This window comes from Carassius gibelio, chromosome A3 (genome assembly GCF_023724105.1).
Source record: "Carassius gibelio isolate Cgi1373 ecotype wild population from Czech Republic chromosome A3, carGib1.2-hapl.c, whole genome shotgun sequence".
NCBI classification, from domain to species: domain Eukaryota; kingdom Metazoa; phylum Chordata; class Actinopteri; order Cypriniformes; family Cyprinidae; genus Carassius; species Carassius gibelio.
Window position 1 is genome coordinate 30385689 of NC_068373.1, and position 19570 is coordinate 30405258.

The 19570-nt window shown below is 37.0% G+C and overlaps 1 protein-coding gene and 1 non-coding gene across 2 annotated transcripts; both read right to left on the reverse strand.

Moving 5' to 3' along the window:
* Nucleotides 1–5619: 5619 nt before the first annotated feature.
* Nucleotides 5620–18041, reverse strand: LOC127942169 (phospholipase B-like 1). Its single transcript, XM_052537803.1, has 11 exons — nucleotides 17327–18041; nucleotides 15891–16113; nucleotides 13228–13311; nucleotides 13013–13151; nucleotides 11586–11726; nucleotides 11364–11508; nucleotides 8620–8820; nucleotides 8369–8509; nucleotides 8083–8268; nucleotides 7140–7246; nucleotides 5620–7065 (listed from the first exon to the last, which is right to left on the reverse strand). Exons 1-11 carry the CDS (start codon nucleotides 17385–17387, stop codon nucleotides 6898–6900), a joined length of 1596 nt encoding a protein of 531 aa, XP_052393763.1. The 5' UTR covers nucleotides 17388–18041; the 3' UTR covers nucleotides 5620–6897.
* Nucleotides 17599–17671, reverse strand: trnar-ccu (transfer RNA arginine (anticodon CCU)). The gene has a single exon. It is a non-coding gene; the product is annotated as a tRNA-Arg (tRNA).
* Nucleotides 18042–19570: the final 1529 nt, after the last annotated feature.

Genomic DNA, 19570 nt, shown 5'->3' on the forward strand with positions numbered 1-19570 from the left:
ATCCTATTTTGTTTTAATTTTCCCTTACTAAATTATACAGTTACTGATGCTATGGACTGTGGGATTACTAACAGGCTATTAACAAAAATCTGTCTCTAAACCGCTTTTCTCTTTATTAAAAGTTGATCTAGACAAGTAGCTACATGATAGAATCAAATGTTTTGCAAATCCGCTCGAAAGACCTGATCTCAAATGATTCGCGAAACGCGCTTCGAGTCTCGATCTGAATCAAATGTTTTGCGGACTCGCTCCGAAGCCCCGATCAAACGATTCGCGAAACGCGCTTCGAGTCTCGATCTGAATCAAATGTTTTGCGGACTCGCTCCGAAGCCCCGATCAAATGATTCACGAAACGCGCTTCGGAGTCTCGATCTGAATCAAATGTTTTGCGGACTCGCTCCGAAGCCCCGATCAAATGATTCACGAAACGCGATTCGGAGTCCAGATCTGAATCAAATGTTTTGCGGACTCGCTCCGAAGCCCCGATCAAATGATTCATGAAACGCGCTTCGGAGTCCCGATCTGAATCAAATGTTTTGCGGACTCGCTCCGAAGCCCCGATCAAATGATTCGCGAAACGCGCTTCGGAGTCTCGATCTGAATCAAATGTTTTGCGGACTCGCTCCGAAGCCCCGATCAAATGATTCGCGAAACGCGATTCGGAGTCCAGATCTGAATCAAATGTTTTGCGGACTCGCTCCGAAGCCCCGATCAAATGATTCACGAAACGCGCTTCGGAGTCCCGATCTGAATCAAATGTTTTGCAAACTCCGAAGCCCCGATCAAATGATTCGCGAAACGCGATTCGGAGTCCAGATCTGGGGTGCGTTTCCCGTACAACGACGTAGCTCGCAGATTAACCACCATAGTACAATGCATCTTTATGAAAACGAACAACCTAGTCACGACTGTTTCCCGAAACCATGGTACCTGTGTGGCAGATCCATAGTTCAAACTACGTTGGTTTGAGCTGTCGTTCTTCTTCTTCTTCGATCTAATGGCTGATTGGAGACATGAGCACATACTGCCACCTACAGTAATTTGGTTTTATTTTCTCTTTTCTTCGACTCAAATTACGCTTTTGAAATGACGTTACGTAGGAGTCGAGTAATAACGAATCATTCGTTTGTTCTGCAATACATTATACACACACGGAGTTAAAAATGTGCTCTTTTCTGATCCCAATGTCAATAATTTCACAATTTCAGATAAATACTATTTCTTATGTAATATTGATAACCACAATTGTAAAAATGGGTTTAGAAAAACTGTGATGTACTGTTGTGGATTGCTTATTTTGCTCAATCTTTCCTATTTATGTCTTGCCATTTTGACGTGTTAATGAAAATGACACAAAAACCCCAATTTTCAATGCTTAGAATTGCAGTTATTTTTGAGAAGGTGGTGGAAAATAGTAAATTCCAGCTATTTTCAAGCTATGGATATGGACAAAGCCCAGACAAAGTCAGGAATAAGTGGAGGGACTTCGCAAGTGTGACAAAACAGAGGGCTGTGGCACGTAAGAGGGAAGCAAACAAGACTGATGGGGTATCACTTCAGTTCCTCCTGTCCCTACAGAGGAAGAGACAGTTTTGGCCATCCTGGGGCCTGTTGCAATGGAAGGATCCTTGGAGATATGGATACATGTGCATCAACCAGGCTTTTGCCTTCAAAGTCCAGGCCCCCAACATCAGGTCCTCTCCAGTCTGGCCCTTCAACATCAGGCTTCACATCTTCAGAGGGCAATAAGAAGAAACAACGCTTAAACTTCAGTTGTTAGCTACACTGCATTATTATGCTGTTGGAAATTTATGGAGATGGTGGGTGATGGCCTGATGGGTGGGTGATGGAAGCACACATAACACTTTTGTGTGGGCCACTTCTGCAGTTTGCAGGTGGCTGAAGAGGGTGCACGGCTTTGGTGATATCTGGCTGCTGGAGACATGTCCTCTTCACCCATACGTCCTTTCACCTGTGCAGGAGTTTAAACCATTTCTTTAATCTGACATAATTTCTGTTAAATATTTGGTTTCTTTGCCGATATGCATTAAATGAACACTTAAAAACATTAAAAAAACTTTTGCAAACAGTGTATACTCTCTCTATTCACACACAAACACATTTGTAGAGAGTATTCTATATTCTAATTCTGTAAAAACAACAAAATCACTCACTTATTTATACATATTTTGTTACTTTATTTAGGTACATTCATTTAAAATTTAAAATTAATTTACTATAAAAAAACAGTAATTTGAGTGTTAACATTTTATATAAGTGAAAACCTCTAACACTTTTTTTTACCAATATTGTTATATGAGACATATGTATTTTGGAATGTTTTTAAATTAAAATTAAACAAAGATAAATCTCTTGACAAACTCACCGTTTCTTCGCACAAACGAAACAATGGCTGTGTTCTAATCGGCAAGATTAATGCTTAAGGGGGCACTTCGAAGGGAGAATAATCGCGAGGGCCACACTGCTATTTGGTTTCAAACTGAATTTGTAATAATAATAAAAAAGGCGAATTATTTAATAAACTTAAAGCATAACTTTAAGTCTTTTAAATCACTCAAAGTGGATGGTGAAATCTTCTAAAGGAATAGGGCACAGGGTCGATAACTCTGAATAGAACACAGTCCATGTGGGGCGCAATCAATGACGTCGACACAGCAAACTAATGACGAACTATCCTCTAACCACAGGTGGAGAGCTGTCGTTCCAACGACACAAGTTTGCGATGCAGTTTGCGAATATTCGTTTGAACTATGGTTTCGGGAAACACTGAATCGTTGAACTACGTTGGTAACGACGCGATCATAGTTGGCTAGCGATGCTTTTGGGAAATGCACCCCTGATCTCAAATGATTCGTGAAACGCGCTTCGGAGTCCCGATCTGAATCAAATGTTTTGCGGACTCGCTCCGAAGCCCCGATCAAATGATTCAGGAAACGCGCTTCGGAGTCCCGATCTGAATCAAATGTTTTGCGGACTCGCTCCGAAGCCCCGATCAAATGATTCACGAAACGCGCTTCGGAGTCTCGATCTGAATCAAATGTTTTGCGGACTCGCTCCGAAGCCCCGATCAAATGATTCAGGAAACGCGCTTCGGAGTCCCGATCTGAATCAAATGTTTTGCGGACTCGCTCCGAAGCCCCGATCAAATGATTCAGGAAACGCGTTTCGGAGTCCCGATCTGAATCAAATGTTTTGCGGACTCGCTCCGAAGCCCCGATCAGATGATTCAGGAAACGCGTTTCGGAGTCCCGATCTGAATCAAATGTTTTGCGGACTCGCTCCGAAGCCCCGATCAAATGATTCAGGAAACGCGTTTCGGAGTCCCGATCTGAATCAAATGTTTTGCGGACTCGCTCCGAAGCCCCGATCAGATGATTCAGGAAACGCGTTTCGGAGTCCCGATCTGAATCAAATGTTTTGCGGACTCGCTCCGAAGCCCCGATCAAACGATTCGCGAAAAGCGCTTCGGAGTCTCGATCTGAATCAAATGTTTTGCGGACTCGCTCCGAAGCCCCAATCAAACGATTCGCGATTCGGAGTCCAGATCTGGGGTGCGTTTCCCGTACAACGACGTAGCTCGCAGATTAACCACAATAATACAATGCATCTTTATGAAAACGAACGACCTAGACACGACTATTTCCCGAAACCATGGTACAAGAGAATCACATTAAATATCGTCCACCAACAAACAGACACAATATTGGCTGTCTTAATCTAAAACACTGCATCTATTGATTTTAAAGCCAAAACATTTCAGCCTGTGTGTGTGTGTGTGTCATGCATCATTCCCATCCTGCAATGGGAAATCATAATTATTGTATGACATTAGTTGTAATTATGATGAAAAAAATAGACATGAAATATCATGATTGTGAGACATAAAGTCAAAATTACATGCAAAAAGAAAAAATAAATCTAAAAAAGGGCCAGTTGTGAAAAAAAGTTCATACTTGTTTTATCTTCAACACTACATTTGTGTTTCAAACCCAACACGCTTCTGTCTGTCTGATGCATTGATGGTAGATTGTGTTTGTGCATGTTTCTTGGCTATAAATAACACTTGATGTAATATTTCATATCTCATATAATTGCATGACTTAAGTATGCAAATCCTGATATGTTTCATATGTTGTGTGCTGTAGTTTGTAAAGGGATAGTTCACTCAAAAATGTAAGTTGTGTCATCATATATTTTATATTCATAACAAAATATGCTAGGGTTTAAATTTCTGTGTTCTATGCATTTGGAACAACATGAAGATGATTATATTATATATGATTATAATCTAGCATCCTTCAGTCAGTGTATAAAACTGTCTTTAAATAAGCCACAAACTAATGCCATAATCAGACTTTTTCAGTTTACTCACCACAAAAATGCACATTCTTTCCTTTTCCTCTCAATGTTTAAAAACCAAAACTGAGAGTGTATGATTTAATGTAGAGTAAGTTTAACTGCAAAAATGTAACTGCTGTGAACTTGCATATAAGACAAAATACATTTTACTTGCTGATGGTTTCAGTCCTTCATAGGAGACCAGGAGCAGATGATTTAATTCAATTCAATATTGCTCTTTAAGATACAAATCATTGCAAAGCAGCTTTACAGAAAATTAAGTTTCTACAATATTTAGTAGTTGCTTATCAGTGGTGACTGTCAGTTTATGTGCATATGACAGAAATGTAAGGAAAAATCAATTAAAGACTTAAATCAAACAGACGATGAACACTATGAACAGCAATTATATGATGCAATTACACTTGTAGCTAAATTTGGTAGTTCTGTAAATCCTGTGGCAAAACAGAGAAACAAATAGAGACATCATTAGCATAGCTGCTGATAAGACAGGGTTTTTAATTAAACTAAACCTGCTGAAAATTAAGACGACTCTGAGGGGATTTTAGAAGTGTGATTTTAAGACCTGGAAAAAAAAAATACAATCGTAAAAAAAATATAAATATCCTCTTTAAAAACTCATGGAAGTCCGGAAAACCAAGTCAGTCCCACTTTATTTTAAGTGTGCTTAACTACTATGTACTTGCATTTAAATTAATCATTTGTTACAGTGCACTTATTGTGTGCATTCATGTTTATACATTGTACTTTTATTTAAAAAAAATACCTGCATGTAATGCTTTGGATAAAAAAGCGTCTGATAAATGCATAAAATGTAATGACATCTGTAATTCATTTCTGTAATTAAATCAATAACTTAAACCTATACCACCAAACCTGTCCCTAACTTTACCTGTTTGCCATCTCAATAGCAGCAGAAGTGCTTTGCAATACAATATAAACACAATCAGTACACTGAACATTTTTTACTCCAGTACATAGTACTAAAGGCCACTTAATATAAAGTGGGACAGTAAAATCTCAGATGAACATACATTTTTCAATTTATGTTGAGTTTTAAAATATTTCATCAGGTAGAAATTGCTATTTATGAATGACTGAAAAACCAAGTACCTAGAATATCTTCCTTTGGTCAATAATGACTGTAATGATAATAATTAATTATTGCACAAGTGCAGAATAACTGACTGAATTAATGAATATGTATCCAACAAAAACACTCTGACACAGACTGAGAAATGAGGCTTACCTTATGTTTATTCATTCATTGGTCAAATCAAAGATAAAATCACACGCGGCATTGATTACAAACACACTGATTGTGACAGAGATGCTCACAGAAATCAGAGCCGAAGATAAAAGATAAAAGAGACGGAGTCAGCTTCCCTGAGAGAAGAGATCTGAAACATTCAAGAGATTCAACGAGACACTCCAGTTTACACTCACATTAAAAACCTCACCTGTGTGTTGTTCATTAGGATCTTGGACTGCATCTAAAACTGACAATGATACTGACCTCCTCACTTTTGAGATGTTCATCTGTGTTGTGGTTATTTCAGACAAAAATAAAAGTCATGCTTCAGTAAATCTTAATTATGACAATTCAAAATTGTGACATTCCAAGTCATATTTATGAGATGAAATGATGAGAAAAGAAAATGACGCAAGTCATATTTATTAAGTTAAGTTAAAAATCAAAGTCATATTTGAGATTTGAGTCGTACGTATTTATGTAAATTTCTACATATTTCATAATTTCAACTTTTTACCTCATCATTTGGCCTCAGTTTGACTCAGTATGTCAATTTTGACCTAGTATATCATAATGTAGACTTTTTACCTCATATTTGACTGAGTCTGCAGTAATCGTGATGTTTTAGTATCTACATTCTGATCTCAATTTCAACTTAGTGTTTCATAATTGTAACATTTTACATCATAATTGTAACTTAGTATGTCAATTTCAACCTTGTATGTCAACTTTTCAACTTTGTACATCATAATCTCAACATTTTACTTTAAAATAATGACTTATGTTAATTTTTATTCATTATTTTGACATTTTACCTCGTTGTTATGACTTAGATTGTCAATTTCAACTAAGTGTCCCGTAATTTCACATTTTAACCAAGTAATTATGTGTCAATTTCAAATTCATGTGTTATAAATTCAACTTTTACCTCATACATATATCGTTAACATATCTTTGTATGTTAATTTTGACCTAGTACGTCATGATTTTGACATTTGACCTTATAATTTTGACTTGCATATATCATAATTTCAAGTTTTTATGTCATTTATTCATGATTTACCAAGGCATGGTGGTTGGTTTTTCTTGTATGGTGGAAACGAGCACTAAAGCATTACGATTTACTCAATCTATCACTGAAAAGATTGATTTGGATATTACGGCTCAAAGTAAAAGCTACATGGACAGACTGAAGGCTTCAGAGTGATTATAAGTGCTGGACCTATAGAGGTCAGAAGCAGGCCAGAAGTGAAATGTTGTGGTCCTCAGAGCTGCGGCTGCATCAGGATGAAGCTGAAGTTGTATTTGGGAGGAAGGCCCTGATGGGACGTGCTGTTGAACGACTCCCAGGAGAAGAGAGGAAGCCCTCCGTCTGTGGTCGGGCCGCTCAGCGCTTCTGCCACTAACTTCTGAGCCATGAGCAGATCTGTGACCTGAGCGAGGACAGCACAGCGTCAGCAGGGCACGAGACGCACTCTGATTGGTTAATGAGCGGCGGTCAGCTGACCTTAGTGTCGTAACATCCGTCAGGACTGGCTCCATGCCCCTGCAGGTCGTTTCGACAGCAGATGGAGTTACACGGGTCGCCCTTCGAGTACGGGTCGCTCTTATAACCTGAGGACAGACAGAGATGTAATTAACTAAAATTTAAACAATACTATATATATATAAATTATATATATATATATATATATATATATATATATATATATATATATAAATTTTAACTGGATTAAAATATATATATTTTAACAATCATAAGTAAACAATAAAATACTAGAAATAAAGTATATAAGCTAATTTGTTTTTTATGTTTAATTGTTTTTATTTATTTCTATGGAATCTTCAGTCAAACTGAAAAAAGTTATTATGTTTTTATTTTAGTATTTCACTGTGACTGTCATAAATGAACAATAAAGTACTGGAAATAAAACTAATCAGGTTAATTGTAATCTCATTACTTTTATATTTGTATATACGACCAGGTTTATTATCATTTATCAAACCTAAAACCACGAGAAATGGTTCTAGTTACTTGAAATAAAATAAACGTTAACTGAAATAAAAATATTAAAATAATTTATTTTTATTTCAGCAAATTATCTCGTTTCTTAAAGTAACAAAAACTTAAATTAATCTGTATAAGCAAAAATTAACAAAAACTGTAAAGACATAAAAAAAAAGATATCCCAAAAACTTGACCTTAAGCCTGCATCATTTTCATTTATTTTAGTACTTCAAGTTAAACTAACTGAAACTGAAATAAAAATATGAAAAAAAGATGAATAAAGATTGGAAAAATGAAAATACAAACATAAAAACGAATTTATAATGTATAAAATAATATATAAAAATAATAATAATACATAAATAATGTATAAAAACGATTGAAAGTGAGATCCTCCATCATCAGTGACAGCGGCAGGAGTTAATAAGTGCGTGTTATTCACCGTTGTATCTCAGCATGTGTTTGAGGGAGCTCAGGTCGATGACGGACGACTGGTCACGACGGAAGATCTTGGCTCGAGGGCAAAGGTCGTAGGAGAAATCCTCGCCGTGCTCCTTCCACATCTGCTGGTATCCGCTCAGATCGTAGACCTTACGGTGGAACGGCACGTTGTACGACGGCCAGTAACCTGCAGAATGAACACATTCACTACAGCAGCAGATGCACGACACATCCAGGTTCACACAGGAGTCAGAAAGAGCTGAGAGTGAAGAGTGCTGCAGTCGGACCTCTGCGCAGCGTCTGCGTCTGGTCTGAATACTCCACCAGTCCTGGGATCTGCTCCACCACAGTCAGCGCTCCGTCCTCCAGACTGCTGCCCAGATTCACTTTACTCATGTCCACAACCATGTACTGGTTATTATAGGTCCCTGACGGACAGATTCAGCACAGGATCAGAGACACCCTCACCACAGACATCTAAACATCAGCAGATCAGCAGCTTCATTACAGACGTCAAACGAGTCAATGTGTTTCTGACCAGAGTTGTATCTGGAGAAGGTTTTGCCCCACTGCTCTCCAGTCTTTGCCAGCGCGTGTGCCAGTCGAACCCTCTGCCAGGAGAACAGGCTGGCAGGAGTGACGTAGGAGTACAGCGAGGTGTTGAAGACATTGTTAGTGGTCTGGGTCATCATTAAACCGCTGCCCAGCAGATAGAAATCATCCAGAGACTCCAGACACCCTGGACACACAATCACAGTCATACTGAAGAAACTACAGGAATTTTTGTGGCCATGATAATTGTGTATCAAAATAATATACATTGTGACAACCCTACTGTCCACTACTTTAAAAACAGTACATTATAAGTAATAATTAATTAAAGAGTGAAATGAATGTGTGAGTGAAGAAGAGATATAGAATGAATGAACTAATTAATGAATAAGTGAATGAATGAGTGAGTGAGTGAATGAGTGAGTTAGAACGAATGAGAGTAAATGAGTATGTGAGCAAATTATGAATGAACAAGTGGGTGACTGAATACATGAAAGAATGAGTGAACGTATGAATAGATGAGTTAGTGACTGAATGAGTGAGCAAAAAAGTGAATGGTCCATGTTGAGGTTGTTCAATTTGCACCATCACAAATTATGATTATACAATTTTTTTGATGTCATACAAAGATTTGTCAGTGCAGCACTGCCTCAAGCTTCAACAGCTAATAGGCTCATCTGAGATGCAGCTAGCTTTGCTTTAAATAACGAAATGTCAGTATAATAACTTAAAGGGTTAGTTCACCCAAAAATGTAGGTGTATATGACTTTTCTGTTTCAAAAGAGAGTGTAAGTTACATCAGAGTTTTATTAAAAATGGTCTTTGGATGTTGCATTGCTTCAGTCCAAAAGAAGTTAAATAAAATTTGCCCATCCATAAAAAAAAAAAAGTGTCTCACATGGCTCCGGGGGGTGAACAAAAGACTCCTGTAGAGTATCGATGCGGTTTTGTAAGAGAAATATTCATATTCAAACCATAATAAATCACTTGAATCATGCGCCGGTGAGTCTCGTGAAAACCACACTTTGTTAACATGATCATAGGAAGCAAAGTTTCCTTACTTTAGCAAAGGAAAACCATCAAAATCCTCTGACATTCTTCTTTACAAATCTTGTAAGTTTTGTACTTCTAAATAGTGACCGGTGTTTTGTTTTTATCTCTGCTGCGTTTCTGCGTGTGTCACGTCTGAGCGGCGCATGAGCAAAGCTGACCTCATACATCATTCTCCCAGAACTGCATCCGTTTACAACAGTGCACGCAGGCTACATTCAAGTGATTATTACATTTTGAATGTGGTTATTTTTCTTTCAAAAATGCACAGATTCGCTACAGGAGGACTTTGTCCAACACCAGGAGCCGTGTGAGACACTTTTTATAAAGGATGGGCACTTGTTATTTAACTTCTTTTGGACTGATGCACTGCAACACCCGCTGAGTGCCATGAAACAGCTTGAAAGTTCAAAGACAATTCTTTATATAACTCCGACTGGATTCGTCTGAAAGAAGGAAGTCATATACACCTAGGATTCCTTGAGGGCGAGTTATTTATGGCCTGGGTGAACTAACCCTAAAATATCAGTTATTATGTGGAAATAAGTTATGTAAAATAAAGATTCGCTTTTGCAAGAGATTTTTTGCACACATCAGCATGACATCATAGCATGACGGATCGCCCTCGGACACATTTCCCAGCATGCATTTTGCGGTGATCAGAATAAGTCTTATTTTTGTTCAAAAATCTTATTCGGACGCAAAAGCCTGTTTTAAGAATATAAAATTAAACAGAGAGACAATTATCAGATTGTGAGTGAGCAAATGAGTGAGTCAGTGAATGAGGGAGTGAGTGAGTGAGAGAGTGTGTGACTGAGAGAGCAAGTAAGTCATTGAGTGAGCAAGCGAGTGAGTGAGTGTATGAGAGTGAGCGAGCAAGTCAGTGAGTGAGCCAGTGAGAGAGTGTGTGTGTGAGTGAGTGATTGAGAAAGTAAGTCAGTGAGTGAGTGTATGAGAGTGAGCGAGTGAGTGAGTGAGTGAGTGAGTGAGTGAGTGATCGAGCGAGTGAGTGTATGAGAGAGTGAGAGAGTGTGTGAGTGAGTGAGTGAGTGAGTGTGTGTGTGAGTGAGTGAGTGAGAGAGAGAGTGATCGAGCGAGTGAGTGTATGAGTGAGTGAGTGTGTGTGTGAGTGAGTGAGTGAGTGTGAGTGAGTCAGTGAGTGAGTGAGTGAGTCAGTGAGTGAGTGAGTGAGAGTGTGTGTGTGTGTGTGTGTAACCGAGCGAGTGTGAGTTGAGTGAGTGTGTGTGAGTCAGTGAGTGAGTGAGTCAGTGAGTGAGTGAGTGAGTGTGTGTTTGAGTGAGTGAGTGTATGTGAGTCAGTGAGTGAGTGAGTGAATGTGTGTGAGTGAGTGAGTGTGAGTTGAGTGAGTGAGTGAGTGAGTGAGTGTGTGTGTGTGTGTGTGAGTGAGTGTGTGTGAGTCAGTGAGTGAGTGAGTCAGTGAGTGAGTGAGTGAGTGTGTGTTTGAGTGAGTGTATGTGAGTCAGTGAGTGAGTGAGTGAATGTGTGTGAGTGAGTGAGTGTGAGTTGAGTGAGTGAGTATGTGTGTGTGTGAGAGTGAGTGTGTGTGTGTGTGAGTCAGTGAGTGAGTGAGTGAGTGTGTGTGTGTGTGTGTGTGTGAGTGAGTGTGTGTGAGTCAGTGAGTGAGTGAGTGAGTGAGTGAGTGAGTGAGTGAGTGTGTACCAGGGTAGCTGCTGAAGGAGAGTCTTCCGGTGGCTGTATGTGGCTCTCTCAGTCTGAAGTCCCAGTGTTTGTAGATGCGCATGGTGGCGGCGTACGTGTACCAGGTGGAGTGAGCCAACAACAAGTTCTCATAACCGGGCAACATCTGAAACACATGGCAGATGTGAGAAACCAGCACATTCGCTGTCTCCTGACATCATTTATCATGATGTTGTTTGGTACCTTTATAAGCGCAGAGCAGTGTCCCATTGGAGGAGCTTTATACCGGTTAAAGCCGGGCGTCCCGCTGGGAAACAGTGCCGGGATCAGATCCAGAAGATCACCAAGGACATTCAGGAACTGAATGGCAAACTGGGACAGAGGCTATGGAGAGAGACACAAGTTAATATCTGATCAAAACCAGCTTCAGCTTCAACAGATACAAGCATGTGATTAACAGATGAGATACAATCGGTGTACACCAGTACCAATAAAACTTAAGTTAAATAAACCTAAGATTTATCTGTAACACATGAAAATACAGGAAATAGAGCCATACTAAAACACAAATAAAACTCTTCGTAGACGTTTACGTCATTTAAAAAGTAAGAAATAACTCAAATTAAGAATATAAAATCTAAAAACATTTTGTAAGACTAAGTCCATTCTTAAAGTAAGAAATAGGGAAAGTAAAGAAAACAAAACCTTAATAAAACAAATGAAAACACTTTTTAAATGTTTGCATTATTTTTAAAGTAAGAAATAGGACAAATGAAACCAAAAAAGATCCTTGATAAAATGTTTTTTTTTTTTTATAGTAACAGACACAAAAGGCAATAGAGCCTGAATAAACAAATAACAAATCATAAAGAAAGAAATAAGATGAAGGAAATAAAACCTTAAATAGTATTTTTGGAAGTTCAAGTCATTTTTAAAGTAAGTCATAGGACAGATACATGATACAGATTCTTAAAGGGGTCATGATTTGAGAAATCAAATCTAATTTTTAAACAAGACAATATGATCCAGCTTTTCCGAGAGACTGAAATTAAACGATGATGCAACGCCGAGTCTGTCCCAACAACTGGCAACACAGAAGTGTGAGGAAACATGCTTTTACCAGTATTGCATTGTCTGTTCCAGGCCGCTTGATATATCAAGTCATTTTTCAAATAAGTAACAGGGAAAATAAAAGGAAAAATTTAACCTTAAAGGTTTTGTGTGTTTGAATAATTTTTTAAAGTAATAAATAAGAAAAATAAAACAAATAGAGCCTTAACCAAACAAATAAAAACTCTTTCTAGATGTTTAAGTCATTTTGATAAATAAATAAGAAAAGTAAGAAACAGGTAAAATAAAGGAAATAGAGCCTTTAAAAAACCCCAAATAAAAACACTTTTTAAATGTTTAACTCCTTTTTATAGTAAGAATTAGGTAGAATAAAGGAAACAGAGGTTTAAAAAAACAAAAACTCTTTTTAAGATGTTTACAGTGGATGTTTAAAGTAAAAAAAAATAAATAAAAAAGAAATAGAGCCTTAACATATTTAAGTAGTTTTTAAAATAAGAAATATGAAATATACAAGAAATAGATCTTTAATAAAACAAACAAACTTAATTTTTTTCTTTAACCAGTCTTCCCAGTTAAGTATCTGCTCTCCCTCGTCTCACCGTCCTCCCGTGTTGTTTGGCCCAGTAGGTCACTCCGGCCTGCAGTCCGTCCAGCTGTGCCAGAATCAGACCCGTGTGGATCCACAGAGGATCGCTGGTGTTACGCTTCACTTGATCCCGAGTCCAGTCGTCCTGCTTACTACAAAACACACACACTATCAGAAACACATCCTGTACAGAGGAGATGAACACACACACACACGAGCCTCACTCACCCCATGAAGCGCTTCACGGGCGCCAGCACTTTGGGATTCTGGATCACCTGCGGGTACATGTTGGCGTAATGATCGAAAATCTGCCTGAAACACACAACACAAAATCATTGTCATTAATAATAGATATAGTGAACACATGTTCAACATACTGTTCCTGTGGCTCAGTGGTAGAGCATTGTGTTTGCAACGCAAAAGGTTGTGGGTTTGATTCCCACATGTTAGGTAATAATTGTTAGCCTTAAAGCACTGAAAGTTTCTTTGGATAAAAGCGTTGATAAATGTTAATCAATTTTCATATTAAAAAAAATATTTTGATGAGAACAGTTTTGTATTAGTATCACTTACATACTATATTATTTTATATAGTATATATAAACATTAGTTTGTTGTAATTTTGCTGTGATGTTATTTAAAACAAAATATTATTTTAGTTTTGTGTTTTTGTCACTTAGTATTTTTCTTATAAATATTACAATTTGAGATTAATGCACTTTTTATTACAGGTAGCCGTTTAGTTCAGGAATGGGAAAAATAAGTTTTGAATAAAACACAAATAAAAATCATTCATTAAATAATTTTTCATTAAAAGTATGAAATATTGTATAAATAAAACAAATTCCTAATGACTTAAACATCGAAAAATAGTTTTATAGTTAAAAATCATAAAAAAAACTGTTTTAGGTTTTTTTTTCAGTCATTTTAGTACTTCAAACTAAATGTCATTAAATAATATATTGATATAATATGAGAATTTCACAGATATATTGTCAGAATTTCTCACTTAAAAACACGCATTTGATGAAGTGTTGATGCAAATTTAATGCAAATATAACTTGTTGAGAAGGGTGTCATTTTAATATCATTTATATAATATTATATAGCTCTTTTACATATACTTAGCAGAAACAGTCAGTTTAAACAGTAAAGGTCAGAAAGGTGGTATTAAATGTTCTAGAAAAACTGAAATGATGTTTTTTTTTCCTACAAGTAACAAAAATTATAAAGTGCACTTCATAGAAGCAGGAAACAGTGGTTTAGCAGAAAATTACTTCTGGATAAAATTAGGAAGCGACTGGCTTTCACAACATCTAGTTCTAGTTCAAAAAAAAACACAAGACCTTTTTAAACTGTTGTTGTAAAAAACAATGTAAGGTCACACCTTAACCAGCTCGCAATGCAATCGTTCATATACTTCCCCATTTTATCTGTATTACTGACAAATGCTTTGATAATAAATATACTTGTATGTGCTCTATGTATGTTTTTGACTCAACTAAAGCATAAATTACCATAATATGTTTGCAGATATTTCAGAAAAATGCTACAGTCAGTTATTTTACTTTGAAGATTAATGCGGCAGCAAGATTCATTTTCAAAGTCAGGTCAAGTCAAGACACCTTAATTTATGTAGCACTTTAAACAAAAAACAATGCGTCAAAGCAACTGAACAACATTAATTAGGAAAATAGTGCAAAACGGCAGTTAAAGGCAGTTCATCATTGAATGAGCTGAAAAGAATACATATCACACCTCTGTTTATCAATTTGCACTAGATACAATAGCTGCTCGCATAAAATTCAAGGCGTTGAAGAAGCTTGCCTCTAGAAGCCTCTAGAAGCTTGCGTTCTGCAAGTGAACGTCACTTGATTGTTCATCCCAAAGAAGCACTTTTTCTCTAACCATTAGGCCACAGCTGCCCCATTTTTAGCCTAGTGATTTTATAACTGTTATTTTATACTTGCAAAACAAAAAGGAAAAGTAGCTATAAATGAATGTCAATAAGCTCCCAACTGCTCCCCGGGCTTTAATAAAATCTAGTGAAATATTTTATTTACAAATAAAATTGGACAAGTCTAAAATCTGGTAAAATGTTACACATTACTCTTTGTATTGTAGTATATGTATATGTTCCCTAAGAAGAAACGGTTAAATTGAACAATTCGTTCAGCAAGCGTACATCACTAGTACAAAGGAAAAGATACTGATACATAGTTATATCTGTGCGTGGGGCTCAACAATAACAGAATAGTACACAGCTCAAACGAGGAGCGGGATTTTTTAGCTTTCGTTTCGTTTGCCATTTAATGATTTTCATTTTGACAAAGATGGTGAATTGAACAATGCAGCAGTCACGCCAGTGCAACCTCGCACAAAAGTTACTTGCACCGGCCGAAAAAAGGGTCGCAAAATGCAACTATTTGATGGCAGTCTGGAGCCCTGAAACATGTTTATCAAGAGTGAGCCAGTTATCCAAAAGAACACCAAGGTTCCTGACACACTTTGATACAAAGACTGTAGTTAAATTTGAAATTGTGAGATGGGCCAAAGACAATAACCTCAGTCTTGACTAGCCAACTAATGTTTTACCCCATCAAGACATGCAAATAAGGCTTGAATGGCTGAGGGGTTGTTTATTTTAATAGGCTGATAGAACTTGTATATCCACAGCATAAAAGGGGAAAGAAACACACTGCCTTCTCAGATTTGAACCTAGGAGAAGCATGTAGAGAGAGAAGGGCAGAGGTGCTAGGATAGATCCCTGGGGTACACCAGATTCGAGGTGGGCAGCAGAGGGAGTTAAGTTGCCAATTCTGAATGAAACAGGTTGTTCAAGGCATGAAGGTCTGAGAAGATGAAGATGGTCTGGTGTTACAGACACTCACGGCGCAGTGAGGAAACCCTCCAGATATCCCGCCGTGAACATGGTGATGGTGTCCGGCTCCGCCGTGTGTCCGTATCCGGCGCGGATCTCCAGCACGCCCCATCCCGTCGAAGACAGCGTGTCATTATAATAACCGTACGCGTCGCCCTGCGGGTCCAGGACACCTTCCTTCAGCAGAACGGTCTTTTGGGTCGAATCCCAGTACACCGTGGCCTTCAGCAGCTCTGGATTAAAAACACATCAAAACACATGACATTAAACAGAATAAGGTTGTGATTCTTATGACTCATTTGGGTGCCTGTTACTTCTTTAAAAATACTTTATGCCATTTTTAAACACAAGAGGAACTTTTGAGGATGTGAGAAGAGAAATTAATACTCAACATTTATTATTTTATTTGCAGACACTCTGTAAGATATTAAAATGAATCTACATTCAATTCAATCAGTGAATTTTAAATAAAAGCTATAAAACAATAAAACGCACTAAGTTTGTTTTCAAATTAAATAAATTTTTATGTTGTCAATTTAGTTTATACAAAATATATTTAATTTTTTAGATAAAATAGTAAAATTTTAAATAAGGTACATTAACTAACTAACAATGAGCAATATATTTGTTACAGTATCTTTGTTAGTATTTAGTTAATGAAAGTACAAGTGTCAGCTGAGATGCATTACATATTAACAGAAACTAAAAAAAAAAAAATATTTTCATAATGTATTAGTGAATGCAGAAATTAACTATGATTACTAAATGCTTTAGAAGTATTTTTCATTGTTAGATAATGTTAACTAATGTAGCTACAGTACTTAATGTTAACAAATAAACTTTACTGTTAAGGTGCCAACATTTGCACACTAAAGTTTTTCTGAAATTTTCCACATTTAAAAGTAATATGTAACATGAAATGTAAAAATATTACTTTAAATAAACACTTTAAAAATAAATGTAATGTAAGTTGCTTTGGATAAAACCTTCTGCTGCTAAATGCTTACATTTATGTAAATATAAATCTTAAAGCAATATGTTTTTTTTTTTACAATTCCTTTTATAATATTAGTATACTACCTTATAACTCGATCTCTTTAAGTAACCATAAAGTAACTGGAGTCTCATATCAGTTTCAGATTGTGTTTCATAGGATCATGTGATTCACCAGTCTGCTCAAACAGACCTGCAGAGACAAGTCCATTACTTCACTTGTACACTTATGAGAAGAAAAAAAGAGAGGGAAGTGTTTTATAGAGATCAGACTCAGATTTGCCCTGAACACATAGTCAAAGTCGAAATCATTAACTTTATTGTCAGGATTGACATTCCCTGGTGTAAGACACCAACCTGACCCAGACAAGTATAAAAAAAGAACAACATTCACTTCAAGGTTTATAAACACGAGCTTTATTAAAGTCAAGGTTAAAAAAGTGGGCTACTTACTGCCGCTTCTCGCTGTTGCAGCAAAACAAGCGATAATTAAAACACAAATGCTGTTGTTCATCGTGTAAGTTTCGATGTCCAGTCACATGCAGCACAGAAACTGAAAACGAACTGGGAAACCAGTCAGCAAAGAGCTTCCTTTTGACAAAACAACAAGACTCACTGCCAACGCGATCCTAACGAATAAAGACGAGATAACGTAAAACTACGTTTATACGACGCGACTCACACCCACTGGACACCGACAGAAGCCGAAGTAAAACAAATACCTCCACCCCAGATGGGACTCGAACCCACAATCCCTGGCTTAGGAGGCCAGTGCCTTATCCATTAGGCCACTGGGGCAGCCTACGCCAAGGAAGGGCGAAAACGGTTATAAAGGCGTCCAATCAGATTCCAGAGAGATATCACATGATCAACGCTGATGTTCGACGTGGAAGCGAAGTCAAATGATTAAAAATTACGTTACTCAGGTTTAACTGAAATGTCAACGACCAACTAATTTCGCTAGGCCACTGCTGCTAACCCCCAACCTGCGTGGCGATCACCGATGTTTAGGCGGCATTGTGAAACGTATGAATCGAGCTTGTTCCTGAAATGAAACGCTGCTTGTCTCAGTATAAAAATGAATGGCGGGGTTAAACTCAAGCTGGCGGTGATTGATTTCAGCGTCTGCGTCTCAGTAGATGAGTGACGTCACATCAAATTCATCTCCAGAGTCACTTCACCGCTCTACACCGTTTACTGAAACTGAAAGCAAAACTAAAAGTCCTTCACGACAACCGTCAAAATAAAAGTCCGACTTTATTTTTAAAATTATTACACATATATTACTGTTGTATACTAAAATTTTATTCTCAGGGAATATTAATAATAGTAATTTTAAAGAATATCATACAACCAAGGCAGGGGCGGATCTAGAAAAATATTGATGGGGTGGCGAGAAGGGGGCAGGAATTTTTGAGGGGTGGCAACATATGGCAGACGTATATATATACTAAATTTAGTCACAGTTATCACAGTTTGATGATAAATATATGTGCACACTACAAAAGGACACAGGCTGCCATTTACAAACTTAATCTCATGCAATCAATGTCTTGCATTTGAAACAGTTCATATAAGGAATAAGTGACGATACCCCATAAGCCCCACACACTCACTAATGCATACAGTATGCATCGATATGTAATTAAGAGCATTATAAAAGGTTCAGTGTTATCAATATGTCAATTTATTATAAGAAACACAAGACTTTAACAGCCAATTAAATTTCCAGCTGGGGAGACTCGACTGATTTTCTACAGTTTAGTGTTAATCATCATCTAACTCAACCAGTCAAGAGCTACATTTAGCCTTAGATGTTATATGAATATGATCACTGAAGCATAGGTTTTATTAGCTGACAATAATAATAAATAAATAAACATTATAGGCACAAATACAAATGTACTTTTAGAAATTGTTTTTTAAAAATATGGTGTTATCATTTTGGCAAGCTTAAATTAAAACTTCAAGGAAAACTTGTGTCATATTCCTTTAAAATAATGTTTTAGTATATCTTTTTAAAAAATATATATATTTTACTGTGCAATTTCTTACATAACTTCTTTGAGTTAGACCAAATTTTTATTTTGGTGGGTTGTAGACAGAGTTTCTGTGTTTTTTAATTAACTAATATTATTAGCTAATAGGAAGTATAGCATATCAAATATGCTAATACTTGAAGTATATCATACTCTACTGTGCAATAGTACTCTATTTCTTTTTGAATTTCTTCAAGTTATACCAAGATTTTATTCTGACAGGTTGTCATAAAGACATTGCTGTTTCTGTCAGTCTGTGTATACGATACGAATGAATGACGATAGTTTTATCAAATGAAATGGTGAAATCCTCTCATAGCGTGCTGACGTGAACATGTGTAGCCTACATCATGTGTCAATATAGTGAAGAGCTGAAAACACCACGCGTGTTTCAGTGTGTGTGTGTGTGTGTGTGTGTGTGTGTGTGTTTGTGTGTGGTAGAGCACACATTCCCAGAGACGTGTATAACAACACCTTCAGGGCCACTGCTGGCCGAATGGGTGTCCTGAGCAGGATTATAATGTTGTGCCCCCCTTCCTCAAATATGATGATGGAAGGGTGAAAATAGCACTTTAATCAAATAAAAAATTAAATTAATAAATTATTAATTATTTACAAATCACAATTGTAGCTCTTGACATTTACCTATGGCTAGAAA